At 48.5% G+C, this 23,402-nt stretch overlaps 1 protein-coding gene across 1 annotated transcript in view; it reads left to right on the plus strand.

Moving 5' to 3' along the window:
• The first annotated feature begins 701 nt into the window (after window positions 1-701).
• The window catches only part of LOC119373325 (uncharacterized), a 58,571-nt gene continuing 35,870 nt past the window's right edge, over window positions 702-23,402 (plus strand). Inside the window, exon 1 of the mRNA XM_037643352.2 lies at window positions 702-857. Coding sequence (XP_037499280.2) covers window positions 702-857 — 156 coding nt within the window. The remainder of the gene's footprint in view (window positions 858-23,402) is intronic.

Consider the following 23,402-nt stretch of genomic DNA (forward strand, 5'->3'; position numbering starts at 1 on the left):
AAATTGCATAACTGGTGGGTCGTTTAAAGCTTCCAACCCATTACAAGAGGCTGAGCCATAATTCTTCATCGTCATGAGTCGTCGCGTCAACAAAGTGCACATAATACCTTACAGACGTGTAGCTGGTGCCTCGCTTCTCCGCAGAATGACGAATAATGTCTAAGTAGGTGCTTCCCAACTTCACAACAATTGTGATTTATGGCGTAGTGGGTACCATTCTAGTGTACTTCTATTGTAGCCCCAAGAGAGCTTACAACGGGCTCTAGAAACGCCGCTCTTCCAGCTTTCGCTGTGACTGTGCTGCGATTTCAGCACAGGCCTGGCGTTTTTTTTTACCCTCTGGAATAATTTTAGCGGGGCTAATTGCTCGCCTGGGTCTGAGCATTCAAGGAGGACCTCCCACTGCTCGTTTTATGAGTGTAGACTCAACAAAAGTGCACCACGATCCCCTCATAATAACAATAGTTTTCTTGTGTGCTTACCTTTTAGTAAATGGATTGCGCAGACATGTGCAGAGGCCTTAAATCAGTGCAGCGCTGTGAAACTGAAATCATTTATATAAGGCATCTGGCGGCGCTGCGTCATCTGAATGATTCACCAAGCAAACAACACGTTATCACCAACATCTCATTCAAGTGGTTTAAAACATCCATTCTTGGTCACGTTTGTAGTGTTAATTTTTTGTCTTGTTTTCAGCAAATATGCAAGCAGGTGGACTCTTCGCTGAAAATTCGGAAGCGCCAGAGCTCCCCGTAATGGATAACGCTCCAGACGAATGGACAAAGAAGGCATATTCGCCTAAGGGATGGAGTAAAAACCTTGTGCAAGATAACATTTTAGCTCTGTACATACTGCAGGTGACTTCTTTTCTTATAGCAAGAGTCATGCAGTGTACATAAAAATGTTAGGCATAGTGGACTTTAATGTGCCGGTGGTCGTAATGAGTCCAAAATGCTAGACTAGTGCGCCAAGAATACTGGTGGAAATGCACCTTACCTGCGACATTTGCATTGGCTAATTAAGGCGAAACCCTTAGATGCCTCATCAAACGCGAAAAGCGACCGTCGGTGTCCGGTGGTGGCGGCGTCGCCGTCAGCATGAACGATGCAAAAAAGCGAAGATCAAGACTTGATATTTAACGTTTATATGTGGGATATATTGTCACATTGTCATGACGCCAAATGCGGAAGTCCGCGTGTTCATAGACAAAACACGTTATTCGCCCGCATTTCATGCGTTTGGCATCAAAAGGTCAGCGTTCTCGTTTATGGCCGGGCTAGTCCCAGAATAAACTCTGTACTGTTCGTGTTGCGCGCTCAAGCTTATCAGGAAAACCTAATGGAATACACTGTACTGGGCGCCGCCATGCTTCGACTCCGATTGCAACAATGCGGTGCCCGCGCTTGATGCAAGCCAGAGAACGCGTGTCTGAGCCCAACGTACAGCCGCTCTCCATAGCAATCGGAGGACGGAAGAGGAAACACGTTACCGCGTCATTACCGTGCTAGCGCGGGCTGGTATGCCATGTTGCGTCGTCGAACATTGTAGTGTCCGCTGTCGACCCTCTGCCGGTTCGTTAAACGCAGGCGGGCGAGCTGTCGAGCTTCTACGGTGCGCTGCAAGTAGGTAGCAACGTCCAGATTTTCTTTCTCGGTGGTATTCGGCAGTATATCCCCGAGCTTCGCGTTCCCTGGTTTCTTCCATTGACCTACTCGTATGGCGTCATCCGCGTCCTTTCATGCACAGCCGTGTTGCATGCAAAAGTCAGGTACGGAAGGATGTCATCCCACGTCTCCCAGGTAAGGAAGGATGTCATCCGACGTCGATATACAAGACCAGCATGTCGGGGATGGTCTTATTGAGACACTCGTTGAGGCCATTTGTCTGTGGGTAATAGGCCGTGCTCCGGTGGTGGCTTGTCTGGCTGTACCTCATGATCGCCTGAGTTGAGGCAGCAGTAAAGGCAGAGTTCTGTCGGTGATGAGAGCTTCTGGAGAGCCATAACGCAGGATGATTTTCCAAACGAGAAACTTGGCTACCTCGGTAGCACTGGCCAAAGGCAGTGCCACCTACGTAGCCTTGTTTCGGCGTAGCTGGTGAGGTAGTCGTTAGCTACAACAATCCAAGTATAATGAAGAAAGGAAGACATTGAAAACACGGGCTCAGCTATCATCATCGCGAGAGGAAGGCACGAGATCGGCGTTGGAACACCACCATCTTGTTCTACCTGCATACTTTTCCGAGCTACCACCCGTTCGTTCGGCTCGCCCAATAAACCTCTTTACATTTGGTGGATCGTGCGGGGTACCCACATCGCCTGCACCCTGGAACTACGATCCCGCACATTGCAGCCGACCATGCAAGTCGACGCTTCCCAACAGGCACCACCTCTCGCGGCCGCCGTTTGCCCCGGCTCGGTTCGCCAGCGAGACCCCCCGATATTTGCGGGCACGGAAGATCAGGACGTCGAGGACTGGCTGTCGTCCTTCGAAAAAGTTAGTGGACCCAACAGGTGGGATGACGCTGCTAAATTAAGCATCGTGAACTTTTACCTGGCTAACGTGGCGAGGCTATGGTATACTAACCACGAGTGCGAGTTCGAGAACTGGTCCGCTTTCAAGGAGGCAATATCCGCAGTTTTTGGTCGCCCTGCCGTGCGGATGTTACGCGCAGAACAACGGCTGCGTACTCGGGCACAAGAACCAGGTGAAACGTTTACCGCCTACATCGAAGACATATTCGATCTCTGCAGGCGCGTGGATGCCTCAATGAGCGAAAGTGCGAAGATACCGCACATTATAAGGGTGTCGACGACGACGTTTTTCAAATGCTCCTTGCGAAGTCTCCTGGTACGGTGTCCGAAGTGGTAACTCTGTGCCAGAGCTACGACGAATTGAGAAGGCAACGAGCTCTCACCCGACGTTCATCACAGGCTAATCAACCGCTCGCTGCACTGGACGTCATCCCTGACCACTCATACCTTCTCGCACAAATGAAATACTTTGTGCGTGAGGAGATGGCACGTCAGCTTTGACTCCTGCCGTTTGCTCAGCGCCAAGAGTTCCCACAGCAGCAGCAACTGCGGCAACCGAACCCGTTGGCTCCCGTGCTCCGACACGTCATTCAAGAACAAATTTCGGAGGCGCTGCCGGTACCCATTCAGCAGCACCCTGTCACCGCACCTCTTACTTATGCTGAGGCAGTAAAGCGGCAGCATCTACAACATGAACAGCCCCCACCATTCCATGGAATGTCACAAGCCGTAGCCTCGACTCCTCCACCTGTCACGTGGGGTGCTCCTATTGCTACAAATCCCTGGCGAACGCGCGATAACCGGCCGATCTGTTTTGCATGCGGCGGCCCTCGCCATGTCGCCCAACACTGCCGACGTCGAGTGCCGGGATACACAGACACCCGTTCACAGAACAACTACATGGATCGTCCCCGCTCTTGCTTTGACAGTTCGGATGCTCACTCAAGCACGTCTTCACGTGAATATCTGGAACCTACGTCTCGTCGCGCACCTTCACCCCGTCGCCGCTCCGTGTCACCCATGCGTCGTCGATCAGCACCTGAAAATGAGGGAAACTAGCCGCCGCAGTTCAGGAGGCAAGAACTGCGCTGTCGAAATGCTCAAGTCCTCGAACTCTGCCGTCGAATATTGTTGAAGTTTTTGTAGAAGGCGCCCATACATATGCTCTTGTCAATACCGGTGCTGCCGTTTCCGTTATATACGCTGAACTTTGTCGCAAGCTTCGAAAAGTGACCACGCCTCTTGATGCGATGTCCTTACGTAACGCGAATGGAGAACCTGTTCGGCCTACAGCCGCCTGCACTGCCCGACTCATCACCGCGGAGGACCCCTACAATGTTGAGTTTATCGTCCTTTCCTCCTGCTCTCACGATATCATACTTGGCTGGGATTTTCTATCGCGCAATCAGGCTGTTATCGATTGTGCCAGATCCGCACTTGAACTCTTCCCGTTGTACGACCAGCCATACGGCCACAATGATCAAGCCGCACACAAACTAGTCGTCCAAGAAGACACCGAAATTCCCCCGACAGCACCTGTTTTGCTCCCTGTGTTTTGCAACGGCGTGTGTGATGGAGCTGCATTCTTTGAACCATCGAGCCTCTTGCTTAGTCGGGAACCACTTCTTCTGCCTTATCCGACAATTTCAATTTCGAATGGAACCAGTGGTCTCTGCCTCACTAATCCCCTTCCGTATCCCATCAACCTGTTTAAGGGTGAATCTCTTGGATGCGTGCAGCCCATTGATAAGGAAGAAATTTTTACTGTGCAGCATGATTCATCTCGTAGCGACCTCGACGCCATCAGTGCCCTTAACACCTCTGATGTACCAGCTTCCGAACTATTCAATTCGTCGATCGCAGACGGACTGTCGCCATTTGAACGATCTGATCTTCTCCAGCTACTGCACCGATTCCGCGATTCTTTCGATGTTGCTCAACCTGCCCTTGGCCGAACTTCTACCATTCTTCATTACATCGACACCGGCTCCCACACGCCAGTGCGACAAAGACCATACCGTGTTTCCGCGGCGGAACGCCAAGTTATTAGCGAACAGGTTGACGATATGCTTCAACGCGACGTTATTCGACCCTCACAAAGTCCATGGGCATGACCTGTCGTTCTAGTTAAAAAAAAAGGATGGTTCGATTCGCTTCTGCGTGGATTACCGGCGCCTAAACAAGATCACTCGAAAAGACGCGTACCCTTTGACCAGGATTGACGATGCCCTTGATAGTTTACAAGGCGCCGAGTATTTTTCATCGTTAGATTTGCGTTCGGGGTATTGGCAGGTGCCCCTAGCAGATGCTGATCGTCCAAAGACAGCCTTTGTGACACTCGACGGTCTATTGTCCTCGAGGAGTTACGGAGTCTCCCTCTATCGGACGCGCCTCGATTGCGTGCTAGGCAGGATACCGCCGGCGCGCTCCCCATAGGTTTTGCTGTCGGCGCTCTACAAAAACACCTCGCGTAAGCCCTTCAGGGCATTTCTGTAAGTACTTTCGAAATGAACTGTGTTCTTTACTGTCGAAATAATCATTTTCGACGAACTGAAAGCACAAGATAGTCTACAGTCGCTGTCTCTTTGCAGAAAACCGAGCACCCGCTTCACGCTGTCACCGCGTTGGAGACCCCTGAACCGGCTTCATGCGTGAAAGGTAGTCACTCGCTGAGTGCAAACTGTGTGAAATATCTCGTTAGAGTAGACTGCCTGTATAACCAAACGGAGCATAGCAGAAAGAAGCCCCAAGCCAGCGATCGCACGGGTTCGCGACGACTGACGGTATGAGCGTATGACGGTATGACATGTATGAGCGTCTGCATGTATGTTCGTACTGATGGTTTCGCTTTTGCTACGAGCGCGTTTTGGCACCGCGCTGTCAACTTTAGGCCGCAAAATATGAGAATTTGTGAGTAAACAAACTACTGTTGCGGACGCTATCAGAGCAGTTCAAAAACAATTTCCTTACAACTGCAGCTTCGGTGCGCATGGCAACTTTGTGATCTGCCGTCCCGACGATTCAGTGTTTTTTTTCTTTTTCGGTATAAATTCGGGTACGTTTCAATGTCATTTGACAAGTTGTCTCGCACTGCGTATTGATCGGTCTTCTCAGCGGGCAAATGCCGCTGCTTCTGTTTCTTTATTCAGCGTATTCGTTTCGTTTGGTGCGCACACAAAACGTGAGCAAATGCGACGACTTTTTTAATGCTCCTTAATTATCGTTCGGTTTGCATTCCAGTGAACTTGCCGCTCTCTGTCATCAACAAATTCATAGACTAAAGCTTCACCACTTCGAGATTGCTCGTGGAAGAGAACCAGTCTACGAGACCGAGCATGTAGTAGCATGCGACGCCTAGGAAAAGAAAGAAAATACAGTAACGTTTGCCGGACTTCTTCTGCAAACGTCGGCTGTGAACTAGGACCCACATGAACTTGAAATAGCGGTGAATAAAATAGAAGGTATTCCAGCAACCAGCAGACGCAAAACAGGAGAGTAATTATTTGGCGTGTACCCCAGCAATTTTGGCAGCAGTGTCGTGTGTAACGCCAACAGGGTGGCATCTTTCCCACGTAAATAAATGAGGCTCCAAGAAAATACATGGGGTTGGCCAGTGGACCGATCATCGGTGGCCGATCACGGAGGCAATGCAAAAAATTTATGTAGCTTAGAAGCATGCATGCCTCACTCAAATGGGGAAGGTTGCCCGTCGGCGGTCCCCGTCAGCGGCGTCAACACGAGTAGATGCAAAAAATATCGTCACGTGTATGGTGTCAACACATGACGTCATCATGACGTCACAGATCACCAAAATATGTAGCGTCATTATGACGTCACATAATGTGACGTCACATGATGACGTATGCACACGTCATTGTCGCTTTGCATTGCCCCCGTGATCGGTCACGGGGGCCGTGCAAAACCGCGTTAGGTGCAGAACGCTTTTGGAGGGGCCGCGGGAGAATCAGTACATCGACTGACAAGAAGATGGGTTTCGCCTTCTAGTCATCTTTAACGAATGCATTAGGATCCGGTGCGGTTTTTAATTCAACGTATCTAAACAATGACTTGCGCATCGCAGCCGATTTTTTGGACACTGAGCACGGGGCCGACGATCAAGAGGTCGCATTGGTGGGTTCTGAGATGGCATCGCACGTGGTAAAAGGTAGCGCTTTTACCATCCTGTGGCAGGTAAGCATCATTTGCCGGTGGGAAGCGCGCGCGAGCCATCGTCTCAGTGCGCGCTGTCTGCTACTCACCGAACATCGCAGCCCCGACGCAGTAACAAATGTCTTCGTCGCGGACTTGTTTGCACACAAGACTCGTGGCGGATGGCTACTTGCCGGTTCTTAGCTTTACAACCCATGCTTCACGCTGTTTCTTGTCCCGCGGTTACCAGTGCAGGCTGACACTGGGCTCCTTTGCGTAAGCGCGGCACTGCGGCACCGAGCGGTAGAGCCCCATGTTCGTCGCCTTCGGAGGCAGCCACTCTATTACAATGGTTTCAGTTGGGTAGAAAATGAGAGAATCTTCCGAATTTGAACAGACCGCAGCGCATGTGGGACTTGAAACTCGTTTTCAAAGCACGCGGCAGTGCGCCACAAGCAGCCGGCGCGGCCGCTGAGACCACGTGATTCTGCCAAGCACGTCACGCCGACGGTGGCGCCGCGGCGTTTCCAGTGGTGGGCCTCGAGGCCAATATGAATTTAATGTCATGCCCTTCGGCCTCTGCATGCGCCTGTCACCTTCGAGCGCATGATGGACTCGGTTTTACGGGGTTCGAAGTGGCAGATCTCTCTCTGCTACCTCGACGATATTGTTGTCTTTGCGCCAGATTTCGCAACACATCTGGAACGCTTGAACCACGTCCTGACGTGTCTGAAGAATGCGCATCTCCAACTCAATCTCAAGAAGTGCCGCTTCGCTGCACGGGAACTTACGATTCACGGTCACGTCGTATCAAAGGACGGTATACTTCCAGACCCGGCCAAACTACGTGCTGTCGCCGACTTCCCCAAACCGACGACTGTGAAGCAGTTACGGAACTTCGTAGGGTGATGCTCCTACTTTCGCCGGTTTGTGCGCAACTTCGCCTCTATTATTGCGCCTCTGACCCAACTTTTAAGCAGCGCCACCGATATTTCGTCATGGGCTTCCGAGTGTGACCATGCATTCTCGACACTCCGTCGTCTCCTCACATCACCACCTATATTGCGGCACTACGATCCTACAGCGGCCACTGAGGTTCACACTGACGCCAGCGGTGTCGGCCTCGGTGCGGTTCTCGCACAACGAAAGCATGGGTTCGCCGAGTATGTCGTCGCATACGCCAGCAGAGCTCTCACCAAGGCTGAGTCGAACTATAGCGTCACCGAGAAAGAATGCATGGCGATAGTTTGGGCGCTTGTCAAGTTCCGCCCATACCTTTATGGCCGTACGTTTGATGTCGTTACGGACCACCACGCGTTATGCTGGTTGTCTTCGCTAAAGGATCCATCAGGTCGTCTTGCCCGTTGGGCTCTTCGGCTTCAAGAATATGACATCCGCGTTATATACCGTTCCGGCCGCAAGCATGCCGACGCTGATGCACTGTCGCGGTCCCCATTATCTACAGAGTCTTCAACCATTTCCACTATAGACCCCACGTTGTCAGCTCTTGACGTGGACACCGTCTCTTCTGCACAACGCAAAGACCTATGGATAGCTTCGCTTCTTGACGTTTTATGTGAGGCACCCCCGCTTCGGAGCACTCGAACACTGCGACGCCAGGCACCACACTTCAGCATTCGGGATGGCCTTTTGTACTGGCGTAACTACTCACCCGATGGTAGGAAGTGGCTCCTAGTTATTCCCCGAACGCTGCGCTCTACAATCTGCGCGTCCTTTCATTCCGACCCGCAATGTGCTCACGCCGGCGTCTTCAAGACCTGCGAACGTCTACGGAAAAGGTACTACTGGCGCGGAATGTTCAGCTTCGTCCGCCAGTTCGTTCGCGGCTGCCACGAGTGTCAGCGGCGGAAAAAACCACCACATCCTGCAGCAGGTTCATTACAGCCACTTCCGTGCCCAGACCGTCCATTTGACCGCGTTGGAATTGACCTTTATGGACCATTGCCATTGACAATGGCAGGCAACCGATGGGCTATCGTTGCCGTGGACCACCTTACACGGTACGCCGAAACCGCTGCTCTTCGCACAGCGACAGCACAGGACGTCGCATCTTTTATTCTCAATCGATTTGTGCTTCGTCACGGTCCTCCTCGCGAACTTCTGAGTGACCGTGGGCGTGTATTTCTCTCCGATATAATCCAAGCACTTCTCCACCAGTGCCACATTGTACACCGGACGAGTACAGCCTACCACCCTCAGACAAACGGTTTGACTGAGCGGTTTAATCGGACTCTGGGCGACATGCTTGCGACGCATGTTGCATCTGATCGAACAAACTGGGACCTCGTTCTTCCATTTGCGACATACGCGTATAACACCGCTACGCAAGTCACAACTGGGTTTTCCCTATTATTCCTTCTGTACGGTCGCCAGCCGTCACACACTATCGATACCTTGCTGCCATACTCACCAGACGCCTCCGAGTGCACGCCCGTGTCGGACGCCGCCCGTTGCGCTGAAGAGTGCCACAGACTAGCCAAACAGTTTACTACGGCCGACCAACAGCGCCAGAAAGAGACCCGCGATGACAATAATCCTCCTGCCGCAACGTTCGCTCCTGGAGCACTTGTGTGGCTGCATGTACCGCCGTCCGCTCCTGGTTGTCTCCCAAACTACTCTCAAATTATCATGGTCCCTACCGCGTGGTCGAGCGTACTTCACCCGTCAACTACGCCATTGAGCCTCTTACGCCGCCCAGCGACCGTCGTCGGCGTGGACGTGATATCGTTCACGTAGAACGCCTCAAGCCGTACTTCGACCCGCTTGTTCCCACCTGTTAGATCGCCAAGGTGGCTTCATCTTTCTCGACGGGGGAAATTATAATGAAGAAAGGAAGACATTGAAGACACGGGCTCAGCTATCATCATCGCGAGAGAAAGGCACGAGATCGGCGTTGGAACACCACCATCTTGTTCTACCTGCGTACTTTTCCGAGCTACCACCCGTTCGTTCGGCTCGCCCAATAAACCTCTTTACAAGAATAATAATATCTAGGGTTTAACGTCCCAAAATCACGATATGATTATGAGGGACGCCGTAGTGGAGGGCTCCGGAAATTTCGACCACCTGGGGTTCTTTAACGTTGACTTAAATCTAAGTACACGGGCCTCAAACATTTCGCCTCCATCCAAATTGAAGCCGCCGCGGCCGGGTTTGATCACGTGATCTTCAGGTCAGCATTCGAGCGCCATAACCACTAGACCACCGTGGCGGTGCGGTACTAGACTAGTAAGGAGAAGCTTTGTGTCACCTGAGAATATGGCCGGGCAAGTAAAGCCAGTGACTTTTGTCGACAGGTCCATCAAATATCTGCCAGAAGCAAGGACACAAGTATCGACCCCCTTTATACAGGGCTGGTGACAGCGAGGTGTGTGGAGGACCCCCTGTACAATTGATCGTAGGAAATGTACCTGGTGTGAGGAAGACAGATGATCCCGATCCATCTTGGAGAGGGGCGAATAAAAGCCTAGAACAGAAGGGAGACTCAGAGACTGAAGAAGGAGAGAAGACTAAAGTAGACATAACAGCGGCGGTACAAACTAGGACAGCAAGTAAGAGAACCGAGACAGAAACCGCTGCGCGTCGTAGCCATTAACGGGTTAGACATAACAATGTCCCAGTTCAGTGAGTTGCAAAAGAAGGACCCACCAAACAGAGCAGGTGATGAAAGAATAGGAGAAATCATAAGAAGGAAAAAGAGTAGAACGGTAGCGCATTTATCAATCAGAACGGGCTGGTCAATCGCAAGTGTGTGTTTAGCTCTGGTCGGGAAGTACAGCAATTGATGGTGCCTGAGCAATTAAAGAGAACAGTGTTAAATTTGGGGCATGATAGCATAATGGCCGGTCACCAGGAAATACAAAAACACGTTGGAAAGGATCACGGAAGAATTCTTTTGGATAAGAGAGCAGAGTGATGTGAAAAGATACGCCAATCATGTGACGTATGCCAAAACACAGTGGCTAAAGGGCGAGTAGGGCTGGTCCCGTTAGGTAGGCTGCCAATCATGGAGCTACCATTTGACCATTTGACAGGGTGGCTATAGATATTGTAGGCCCCATCTACCCAGTTTCAGGAAAGGGAAATAGATATGTGTTGACTCTTGTGGATGTAGACACCTGGTACCCGGATGCAGTTGCCCTAAAAACCATAGATACCATCCAGGTAGCGGAAGCCCTAGCGGATATGTTTGCACGATACGGGGTGCCTAAAGAGGTACTTAGCGACAGGAAACGAACGTCACATCGGAGATCATGAGCGAAGTGAACAGATTAATGCCCATTGATCAAAAGCTAACAGCACCATACCAACCGATGGCCAACGGGTTGGTGGAACGTTCAATGGAACACTGAAAACAATGTTAAAAAGAATGTGTAAGGAAAGACCCAGGGATTTTGTTTGCGTATCGAGAGGTACCACAGGCTAGCTTAGGGTTCTCTCGGTTTGAAATGTTCTAGTGGGAGAACAGTCAGAGGCCAGTAACAATTCTCAAAGAGTCGTGGTCCAAGTAAGAGCTAGGAGCGGAAGAAAAGAGCACATACACATATGTGCTTAGAAACAGGTCGGAAGAAACGTAAAATAGCACATCAGGAATTAGGCCAAGCCAAGCAAAAGCAGAAAATCTATTATGACCGCAAAGCAGTACATAGGACACTAAACCCTGGAGATAAAATCTTGGTACTTTTGCCCACTGAAAACAACAAAATGCTCATGCAACCAACAAAAAAGCGGGTGCGATATGAAATTTCGGTTCATGAGCAGAAAAAATTCGGCAGATCCCACGCGTTGTGGGAGTCGGTTTCATGCGAAGTCGTCAGCTAGTATTTTATGCTGTATTTATATGGCTTTGAGCCAGGCGTTACGAGGTGGATCGACGTGTCTTTGTATGTGTAGCTGGGGCACTTCGTGGGCTTACCAGGCACGTCGACAACACTGGCGTTTAAAGGGTAACTAATGGTGCGACATGACGTCCGCCCTCACGTTAGGGTACATACGTCAGTATTATCGAAACTAAGTGCACTTTATGGTGCAATAATGTGAATATCATACGTAACTTTCATTATTGCATTCCTCCGGGGTCGAGCAAGAATGCTTTAACACAGCTTGATGAATCATAGGGATACAAATGCATTGTTTATTAGACTGCTATAAAAGCGGAGCCAACACTCGAACCACAGACGTCAATCTGATACGACGCCTCTATCGTAGGAGCATACATATGTAGTATTTATTGCTTTCTTGTAAAATTAGATAACCAGCACCACAACCACATTTGACATAGCACCGACATTACGCCTGCGTAGGCTCTTTTAGGAGCTGGCTCGCCAGGTTCTTAGGCTGGGGCGAAGTCCCGCGCCGTAACTTGGACCCATCCTAGCTTGGCTCAGCGCAAGCTCGCGCGAAAGCGAAGTCTTCTTCCTCTGTTCTTCGAGCGCCTTGATGATGATATTAACGCAAGCAAAAGCACAAGTAACATAGCCAACTGTAGCATGCGCACGCTCGCTTCACTCCGGCGCGCGGTCTAGTTTGATAGGAGACCGCTAGAGGGCCACATCTGCGCGCTTCCTCTCTCTTTCGACGGTCGTCAGTCAGTGCGCTTCTATACTAATAACATGAACTAAGAAGACAAAGCGGCGGAGCGGAGGGCTCGTAATGCAGCAGCAACGTGGGCTGTCCATGTCAATGTGTATATAATTATAAATTCTGTATATAGTTCATCATAATTGTCAATTAATAAAACATTGTGTATATATGTATATATATAACAACGTGTGTCACGTCTTCATATGATGGTAGAGGACGTGTACGGAAGATTCACGGGTTTTCCCGATCTTCTCCGAGCCAGCTCCTCAATCATCAGTCACTTCGTGGATATGGCGTGATTTTTCCAACAAGTTTTTAGACCTGGCGTGGCTCTGTGGTAGAATACCTGACTGCCACGGAGAATGCTTGGTTTCGATTCCTGATGGGATCCTAATTTTAATTATTTCCATTCGTTCGGTCAACGGTACCGTTGTAGGTTACTCTTAACGCTCTCGCATATAAATTACCAATATCTGCTCTCGCCGTTCTGGGTAGATAATAAACTGTCAATCACCTGTGGCGCATACACATACACCACGGCCCGTGGTAAACGGGTATGTGCCACACACGTCTCAAGGAAAGTGACAACGTACGCGACAGGATTTCACGTTATTCATGTCATGATCCGACAGCCATATTCGTCAAATCCTCTTACCTTCCCATGCCAATTTTGGACTACACCAAGCTAAGGAGGCGATCACAAGAGGAGCCAGACGTAGGCGGCTAGATAGATAGATAGATAGATAGATAGATAGATAGATAGATAGATAGATAGATAGATAGATAGATAGATAGATAGATAGATAGATAGATAGATAGATGCTTCGCGCTTAAAAACGTATTCCTGCATACAATCCCGAAGAACTGCTCTTGCTACACACTTTTCCCACAATAACTTCGAGACATAGGCGTGCACACAGGGGTGGGCGTAGGAAGAAAGGGAGCGTTCCCCCTTTTCCCCATCACTTGCCCCTATTTCCCTAATTGGGAAAGGGCTCCTGAATTTTTTTCTATTCAGCACATGCTGTCGCATTATAGAGCTTCGTTAGTATAGTGAGGGCGCTATTAATTTAGTTTGAACGTGCGCCTGCCGCTATAGCTGTAGAAGTTCTGTAGAAGAGCACACATGTTCACTGCGAAGGACAAACATGCAACTTTATTTTCAGCTTATGAGAAGCTGCTTGTAAAACTGAGACCATGTCGATGATATGCGAGCCTTCTTCACGAAAGTAGTTTTGTTTGCAATACATCTAGGCCTGCCACTTCAATTGACTCAGTGAGTCTACAGCGGATCCCGATCGACTGGCCTGAATATCTTACTGCTACTAACATTTTACAGCGAAAGCTAGTATGAGATCACAACAACAGGCGATTTTGGCGCCGTAGTTGTCCGCCGCCGCCGGTGATCGCATCCGCTACCGCGCGAAATAAAAAAATGAAATGATAAAAGAATATTCAGGATGGATGGATTCGAACATGGACCCTCTGTGTGGAAGTCGAGTATTCTACCACAAAGCCACGCTGTTTTTTCCTTTTTTTAACACGAAAGTGTTTTATGCCGGGGTCCACCAAGACTTCAGTGACGTATTTCCGTCACGGAAATGACGTCAAAAAATATACATGATCAGATGGCAAAGGAAAAAAGGTACCGTCAACGGGAATCGAACCCACGACCGCTCGGTCCGCAACAACAGAGGCCGGGCACGCTATCCACTGCGCCACGGTCACGGACTCTGGAGACATTACAAACGCGCCTTTTATATCTACCACTCTCCTGGTCGGCTAGGTGGTGTTGACCTCTGGGAGTGGTAAGGTAAAGTAATTCGTCATTGCTGCGGCCTCCGCGACTAGCACCTGCAACGCGTTACGCGTCCTGCCCGTTGGGCGCGTTTTCAATAGAAGTTGAATTTTGTCAATGCATTAACATACCGCGAGGTGGCGACGTTTGCCCAAGCGTAGTAAAAGCGTCGTCCTCGCTCATAGCATCACGCTAATACAAACCAAAAATAGCTCTGCGACGCGCGCCTGCCTCACCCGGCTGTAACACCGCGTTCCACGCTCACGCGCTCGCCCCGAGAGAAATCGCGGCCGGGCTACCGGGGCGGCACGACACATTTTAACATGCCGTGGGATGGCGACCAATATTCGCGTCCAATATGCGACGCTCTTCTGGCTATCACACCTCGTTCTCTGATTAAGCTTTCCCCGTTAACTACTACAGCTACCATAAGGGTTTGTTTAATCATTAAAGGGGTCATGAACCACTTTTCCAAGTAATGATGTAATGGCCTCAGTATCGGAGTGTACTGCCTCCCGAATCGATTGCCGCAAAAATTTCTCGAGTCCGTCAAGAATCAGCGGAGTTACGGGGTTTGGCGCACGCTCCCAGCGCTTTCTCTCTTTTCTCGTGCCGACGAGCGCACTGGAAGCTAGACAGGGAGGGATGGCATGGGCGAAAGAAGTTACGCCAGCGCGCGTCATGAAACGCGATCGCTCTCCCGCTGTGATTCGCTTGCGCGAGTGCGGCTACCGTGTACTGAGGAGTGCGGCGCCGGCAAGTGGCGGCACCCCGCGGCAAGAAGCGCATCTGATCCGAACGCCGCTCTCGATTTACGTCGGCTATCGGCCAATAAGTATGCTATGTCTCTTGCGACGTACAGCGGACAGACGCCCCGCCCACCGACGAGAGTGAGAACCGGCCTCTGTTTGAAAAGAGGGTGCCTGGGGAAACGGCAACTTCGCGCTCCGCTTGTGGCCATTACGCGGCGCGCACGACTGTAATATTTGGCAGAGCAGTTCATAGCCGTGTCAGCTTTCCGCAGGATAAGTTTTTTCAATCAGCCCAAGGGGTGCTTCATGACCCCTTTAACATGGACGTTAGTCGTCGGGATGGAGATGTACCACCAATCATCAAAGCGGATGAATCCACGTTAAACGGTGCCATTTGCTGCCAGACATCAATACACATTGTGCAAACTCTCTTATATCAATGTACAGTAAGCATTCAGTTACTTCTGTAAGGGCACGCTTTACTTTCGTGTTATTCCGATTGCTATGACGGAGGGATCAACCATGTTTTTTTTTCTTCATTTCCAGACCTTAGGAAACACTTTCCTACCGCAGCGCTTTTAGCATGCGGTTGAGATTACAAAACTTTCATTTTGACCGGAGAATCCAACAATACCAACACTTCTTCGTCATATTCCAATTTCCGAAACTCTTCGCTTGGTCTGCCCACCAACTCGGTAAAGTAAGAGTTCACCGGTCTCGGATTTATGTCACAGTTCCTTACAGAATTTCGGTTTCTCCAATTACTGTGAAGACCGAGGAGAAAAAAACATGTCATAGGGCACAGTGCTTTGACCTGTAGCTAAATAACGAATACCGTGTGGCGTGAGCGGTAATTCTTTTTTAAGGGTTCTTCGCATAATATCCCAAAAGAAGACCGCACTCCAACCATCTACAAATACATGTTCTGTAAATTCAGGTTTCCTACAAAGTAAACACTCGGTACCCCATGGTAAATACTCCGCTTTTTCTTCTAGCCAAGTTAGAACGGGCTTTAAACTGCATACAGAGCCACGTTGGTGCTTGGAACTCCGTCACAAAAAAAAATCACAGCATATTCACGAAGTGAATTATGAAGGAGCTTGCTCCAGAGGTTAAATCCGGTAAACCGTGAATACTCTGTACATCTGCTCAATCATCATCATATATTGATGTGAAACAAGAGCTGCTGTGGTGTAATTGTATATACGCATTATATACACAATGTTTATAATTTACATATTGATGCACAATATACACACATTTTCATATTGATGCAATATATGCATTTTGTTCAAGAGCTTATTTACGGATCACAAAAGCTCGGGGGAACATTTTACTTTTAGTATAATGGCTTTTTCTGCTTTGCTGGCTCTCAGCTCGGGGTCCACCTGTGTTTGCGCCCGATTTGCTGCGGCCTCGCGGTCCTTTCCGACTCGGGGTCCGCTTGTCGACGAGCCCGTTTAGCTTCGGCAACGCGAGCCCTCGCTGCTGCCGCCGCCTCGGTGTTGGTAGTGGCTTCTGCTTGCTGTCGGCGCTGGCGTCTCTCTTCGGCCTCGCGAGCTTTCACCGCAAGGTCTTGGCGGCGAGCCCGCGTGGCTGCTGCATCGCGAGCCTTCGGCGCTGCTGCCTTGGCTTCTTCGGTGTTCATGATGAGTAGCGGTAGCGAAGTGCACTGAGTGATGTCCGGCGAAATGGAAATGAAGTGCGCCAAGAGCGAGCGCTATCTAAGGCGCGACACTCTAGCGGTCTCCTATCAAACTAGAGCACATGCCGAGGGCGCGTGCCCTAGTTTTTTTTATTTTTTTTTTCAAGTGCAGTATTCAAGGGCACGTGCTCCGCCGATAGCGCAGAACGCGCCCTTGAATCAACGGAGGGCACAGCTGCGCCTCTAGCGGGAGCAATGAGAGTAGTGTACACGGAAGGAGGGACAAGAGACAACCCCCCAGCAAAAGGAGCAAGCTCCTAAAGGACCCTATACAGGCATCACGTCTGGCAAAGAATCGCATTTAAGCTTGTGATATAGCGTGGTAGAAGAGTAAAATAACAACCAGGCGTCACACAATCAGATAGCGCAACGAGTGGGTCGTTAATGCCTCCAACCCATTACAAAGGCTCAGCCATAATTCTTCATCGTTATGAGCGACGCAAAAAGTGCACATAATACATTAAAGATGTATTATGTAGCGGGCACCACGCTTCTACGTAGGATGGACGAATAATGGCATAGTGGGCGGTTCCCTACTTCACAAAAATTATCATGATTTATGGCGCAGGTGGGTATAATTCTTCATCGTAATCAGCCACAGCACACTGTGCACATAATCTTTACAGATGTGTAGCGGGTACCTCGCTTTTCCGCAGAATACGAATAATGGCATAGTGGGTGGTTCTACTTCACAAAAAATTATGATGATTTATGGCGCAGTGGGTATAATTCTTCATCGTGATCAGCCACAGCACAGAGTGCAAATAATGCCTTACAGATGTGTAGCGGGTACCTCGCTTTTCCGCAGAATAACGAATATGGCATAGTGGTTGGTTCCCTACTTCACAAAAATTATGATGATTTATAGCGCAGTGGGTATAATTCTTCATCATGATCAGCCACAGCACAAACTGCACATAATGCCTTACAGATGTGTCCGCGGGTACCTCGCTTTTCCGCAGAATAACAAATAATGGCATAGTGAATGGTTCTACTGTCTAAAAAATTATGATGATTTATGGCGGCAGTGGCATAATTCTTCATCGTGATCAGCCACAGCACAAAGTGCACATAATGCCTTACAGATGTGTAGCGGGTACCCTCGCTTTTCCGCAGAATAACGAATAATGGCATAGTGGGTGGTTCTACTTCACAAAAATTATGATGATTTATGGCGCAGTGGGTATAATTCTTCATCATGATCAGCCACAGCACAAGTGCACATAATGCTTACAGATGTGTAGCGGGTACCCTCGCTTTTCCGCCGAATAACGAATAATAGCATAGTGGGTGGTTCTACTTCACAAAAATTATGATGATTTATGGCGCAGTGGGTATAATTCTTCATCGTGATCAGCCACAGCGCAAAGTGCAGATAATGCCTTACAGACGTGTAGCGGGTACCTCGCCTTTTCCGCAGAAGAACGAATAATGGCATAGCGGGTGGTTCCCTACTTCACAAAATTATAATGATTTATGTCGCAGTGGGTATAATTCTTCATCGTGGTCAGCCACAGCACAAAGTGCACATAATGCCTTGCAGATGTGTAGCGGCTACCTTGCTTTTCCGCAGAATAACAAATAATGGCATAATGGGTGGTTCTACTTCACAAAAATTATGATGATTTATGGCGCAGTGGGTATAATTCTTCATCGTGATCACCCACAGCCCAAAGTGCACATAATGCCTTACAGATGTGTAGCGGGTACCTCGCTTTTTCGCAGAATAACGAATAATGGCATAGTGGATGGTTCCCTACTTCACAAAAATTATGATGATTTATGGCGCAGTGGGTATAATTCTTCATCGTGATCAGCCACAGCACAAAGTGCACATAATGCTTTACAGACGTGTAGCGGGTACCTAGGTTCTCCGCAGGATGACGAATAATGGCATAGTGGGCGGTTCCCTACTTCACAAAAATTATGATGATTTATGGCGTAGTGGGTACCTTGCAAGTGTACTTGTATTAGGTGCCCCAGGTAGGTTTACCATGGACTCTAGAAAGGCCCATGGCATTTCGCTGTGACTGTGCTGTGTGTTCCGCACAGGCCTGGCATTTTTTTTTGAAGAATTTTACACCAAGAATGCAGCATGAAATACATAAATATAAGCCACTGAAACACAATCTTCAGAAGACAGTGGAAATTATATTTGTTAGTCTCAACAAGGCAATGAATTAGCAAAGCTTTGTTAACTAAGAAAAACGAATGACGTTCTGCTCAAATAAGCACACGCAGTAATGCACAGTATAAAAATTTCGTCCGAGGCACTGTCAGAAAAAAATCACGTGCCATTTATGTATTGTGCGATTGGTCGCTAATAATGTATGCTTCGTATTTAATATTAATATTGCCTTGTGAAGTGCTAACAAGAAAGATGCATCTAGGAAATGCGCTCCCAAAAATTGTGGTTTAGGCATTTCCTCTGAAGTGACCGTTTTTTTTTTATTTACAGGTAATACAGCATCCAGATGCAACGGAACGCTGTACTGGGACTCGTATTAGCGCTCGTAAGAAAACGGCCTCTCTAGATTTTTTCTCCCATAATTTGAACAAGTAGTTTATTGACAACAGATTTAGTCTTAAGTTAAGAACTCAACCAAAAAGAAAAGCATTTTCTGCCGAACAACCTTACCAACGCGATACAACTTCACCCACACAAAAAAAATCATTTGCGGCAAATTCATCCCAGTAGAACTGTTGTGTTGTGTAAAAAACACTAAGAGGCAGAAGCATAATAGTGTACGTTATTTTCCTACTTGACTATAAGAGCAGGTATCCAAAAATAGCCGTTTCTAGCAAACGCCAAGTGCTGAAATAGTACAAGTAAATGCACGAGGAATAAAAAAAGGTGAAAAGTTTTTCAAAACAAAGTGCTCTATTGTATATTTCATCTTCATAATAGAGTTTATGATGTTTGGCTGGCTTTGCTCTACTAGATATCGTTTTCCCAATTTAAGCTGAAAAATGCTTTTTTATGTTGAATAAAAGCTGCATATGAAAGTGAAATTTATTTGCCATAGCATGCTCCCTCAAAATGCTAGAATATCGTGGAATTGGGAAAACTGCCCCAAACTAATAAATTATATAATAATAATAAGTAAGACATCTATCGCTTTTGCAGACGACCTTATTGCCTTGCTTCTATATAAAAATATGTGTCTAAACACATCGAGTATACAAGCACTATTACAGAGCATAAATATGGACGGTGTATATGCTGGCCGTAAGACTAAAACCACAAAGCAGAAAATGAATGAGTATAGTCTTAAAGAAAGGTAGTAAAGGGTTTGTGACTGCAAGCAAAAAGCTAGCAGCGAGGTGTGTTACTACGTCTCACAGGCACATTCTACTGTCTATTTAGTAGCACTTAAGCTGTACGGGTGCAATCGAGCTATGTTTGATGTGGCTGCTACCTCATCTTGTCGATGGTCCTGGATAACGATGACTTTTCTACAAGAGTAGTTGAAGTGTAACGTCTATCATTTTTTCACCCTAATTGCGCACACACGTGGACACATTAAATTCAAGAATAGTACAAAAACATTTTTATCAATTTCTGATAACACAAACGTGCACACCGGTGGAAAGTGTTGCACGAAACTCTGACTACGTATCAGTCTGAGGAGGCTATTGATGCGTCACGCTGTAGCTTGCTTATTGAGTTGTGTCGTGGTGATGCGATACATTGTGGGACTTCAGCCCCTATATTGCCTTTTAGCCTGGACAATCCTTCAATTTCAAACATCTTAAACGTGGCCCAGAAGCTGCAAACGTTCACTTAAATTATAACTAGGTGTGTGCGAATATAAATAAAAGTGAATTAGAATTACGAAAATCAAGTGCGAATCGAAATGATATTTCTCGAATATTTCTCGATTACGGGTAGCATCGGGTAGTTAGGCTATTTTATAGCAAATGATGTAAGGAAATGTATGCATTCTACAACACTGTTGATTTACGGTTCCACATATGAAGTTATTCAATGTTGCCACGAAGATTGGATAGCTGCTCGGTATGTTCGGGAAGCAGCGACATCCTCGTGCATGCCACCATTTCTCCAGGCAACGAAAACAGCCGCTCTCTCTATATACGCTAGTGCTGATGTGCTAATGCTTTCGTCACAGTTTACTCCTCTAAGCATGATTTCTCTAAGCATGATTTCTCGGTTGATAAGAACAATGACAATTGAATGGCACGATGTTAATTGGAGGTGCTGTATCCGAGGGTAATCCAGAATAGCAAGGCGATGGACTGGGCTAGTTGGTAGATGTCGAATTGGATGAAAAAAAAAAACATGACTGATTCCTCCGTCATAGGAATCGGTATAACACGAAAGTGAAACCTGTCTTCACAGAAGTAGTGCTTATTGTGTAGTGATATATGAGAGCTTGTACAATGTCTATTTCTGTTTGGCCGCTATAGCACCGTTTGACGTGGATGCACCCATGTTGACGGCATGTCTCTATCGTGACCACTAACGCCCATGATCATGATTAAACCGTTGTGCTAGCTGACGTTGTGAACATATATTTGGACACAGCGATTCGTGAATCCCTCGCAAGGATGATATCAACAATCTCATAATCAACCCTGCTACCCGGTATGCACTTCTTCAAAACGTCGTCAATTAAGGAGAGAAACGGCACGGGGTGCGCTTTCTAGCAATGGGTGACTGACGCCTGCGCTCATGCATACGCTACCATACACTGCGCTTCAGCAACACGGGAGGTAGAGGTTCGTAGCCTGAGCCGCAAACGCGTGCGTCCCGCTGGCCTCTGTCTCGCAGGCGCTGGTCTCGCTCCCCCAAGGCACGACATTCGCCCGTCGAAATCGCGTCCTTTCTGCAACGCGTATTGCAGCAGTTTTGTTAGTCGGTGCTTTCGCAGTCGAAGCAGTCGGCGGCAGAGAAATCCCGTTGGTGCATGTGGAAGCTGCACTACTCCGATGAGCCGACGCACGCTAACACGAAGCGAAAGGCAAAGAACGAACTGCGTCAAGGGTGCCCCGGCGATGCCAGCGTGCCGACGCACACCGAGACGTTTTAACCATGACCTCCGATATCGCACGCAATCCCAGACTAAGCGCTAGTAAATGTCGATCGTGAACCATTACTTCTTTTCACCTCTCAAAAACGGCGGCACCGCCCCGCTCCTCCCCGCCTACCTACATCGCCAACAGAGAGCACCGTGCGAAAGAGAATGTGTGAAAGACATAAGGCGCGTTCGCGCCGTGTTCTGCAAGTGCCGAGTTAGCTTAGTCGGTAGGGCGTTGGGCACTTGCCGTCGCGGCCGCAAGGTCGTGGGTTCGATTCCCAGCGGGAGATCTTTTTTTTTTGTTTTTTTTCTTTCTCACCCGTTGGCGTCCATTTTATCAACGTCAAATCCGTGACGGATGTACTTGGTGGACCCCGGCATAAAACATTTTCGTGTTAAAATTCACAGTTTTGCCGCAACGGCGAAGCAATGAATGCGACAGCAATAAATTGGAATGTAACGCGAAGAACGGAAAGCAGCTCGAAATTGCCAGCGCGTCGCTCGAGCCCAAAGGGCGCACGAAAAGAACGCACACAGGACGAACGCGAACTAATGCGTCACAGCTCGACACTTGAAGCGCACTGCTCAAACATAAAGCAGGACGCACGGAACGAATGAACAGGTACACACAAGACGAGCGCGAACTAATTGTCACAGTTGTTACTTATTTCTATTTGAACAGCGCGCTCCTTTCGCAAACGCGGCAGCTGCAGCGAGCGAAGCGAAGCACCCCACCAGCCGCCCCTTCTTTCCTCGAGATAAGCGCACGAAAGCGACAACACCCTGTAGGGCGAAGAGCAACGGCATTCGCAGGAGCGGGGCGACGATCTTTAAAGCGCGCCACACGCGCGCAAATGGCGCCATCTATGTGGCAACTAAGAAAGCATGCTGAAGTACATGGTGTATATAAATAGCTCGCCGTTAGCAGGCTGAAAGACGGTGCTGTCGCGGCCTAACGTCTAAGGCGGCAGGCTGCAAAGCGAGAGGTCGCCAGTTCGATTTCGCGCGTCGGAAAGAATTTCTGAATTAATTTTCTTCGTGGCTTTTCTATATATATATACATACTTATACGGTGAATGACGGCGGCGACGGGGACGGACATTTTCCAGCCGAGACTGTCCATATTATTGCTATCGCAATAAAACCAGCGGGAAACACGGACCACAGGGAAAGAACACGACGGGACAGGCTGGCACTTACAAAGTGGCATGGTTGCTTCACGCACGCGCAAAGGTGGTTGTCGGCGGGTATAATGTTGCGTTTCCAGCATTCTTCGATCAGTTGTAAGTGCCAGCCTGTCCCGTCGTGTGCTTTCTCTGTGGTTCGTGTTTCCCGCTGGTTTTTATCCAATTCAATCCAGAATAAGGTTGGGTTTCCTTACTTTTAGACATTTCTTCTCAATATGGCAGTGGCTCCCCATTTGCTTCGGTGGTATTGTTCACTATAATTTCGGCACTCTATTGCAACAATACTATCAGCCTCATCCACAGCGCCATGCTCCGGCCACTGCACTCAAATACTGGCACAACATAGTGAAAGGCGCGCTAGGAATGGGGGGGGGGGGGGAGGGGGCAATGAGAAGAATGAAACTAATAATATCTGGGGTTTAACGTCCCAAAACCACAATATGATTATGAGAGACGCCGTAGTGGAGGGCTCCGGAAATTTCGACCACCTGGGGTTCTTTAACGTGCACCTAAATATAAGTACACGGGCCTCAAACATTTCCGCCTCCATCGAAAATGAGAGGAATGAAACTCATTTGTCTATTTGTGCATCAACGTTTGCGAAATTTTGCATACGTATGTAATTCTGTGTGGTG

Source organism: Rhipicephalus sanguineus, chromosome 11 (genome assembly GCF_013339695.2).
Source record: "Rhipicephalus sanguineus isolate Rsan-2018 chromosome 11, BIME_Rsan_1.4, whole genome shotgun sequence".
NCBI lineage: Eukaryota > Metazoa > Arthropoda > Arachnida > Ixodida > Ixodidae > Rhipicephalus > Rhipicephalus sanguineus.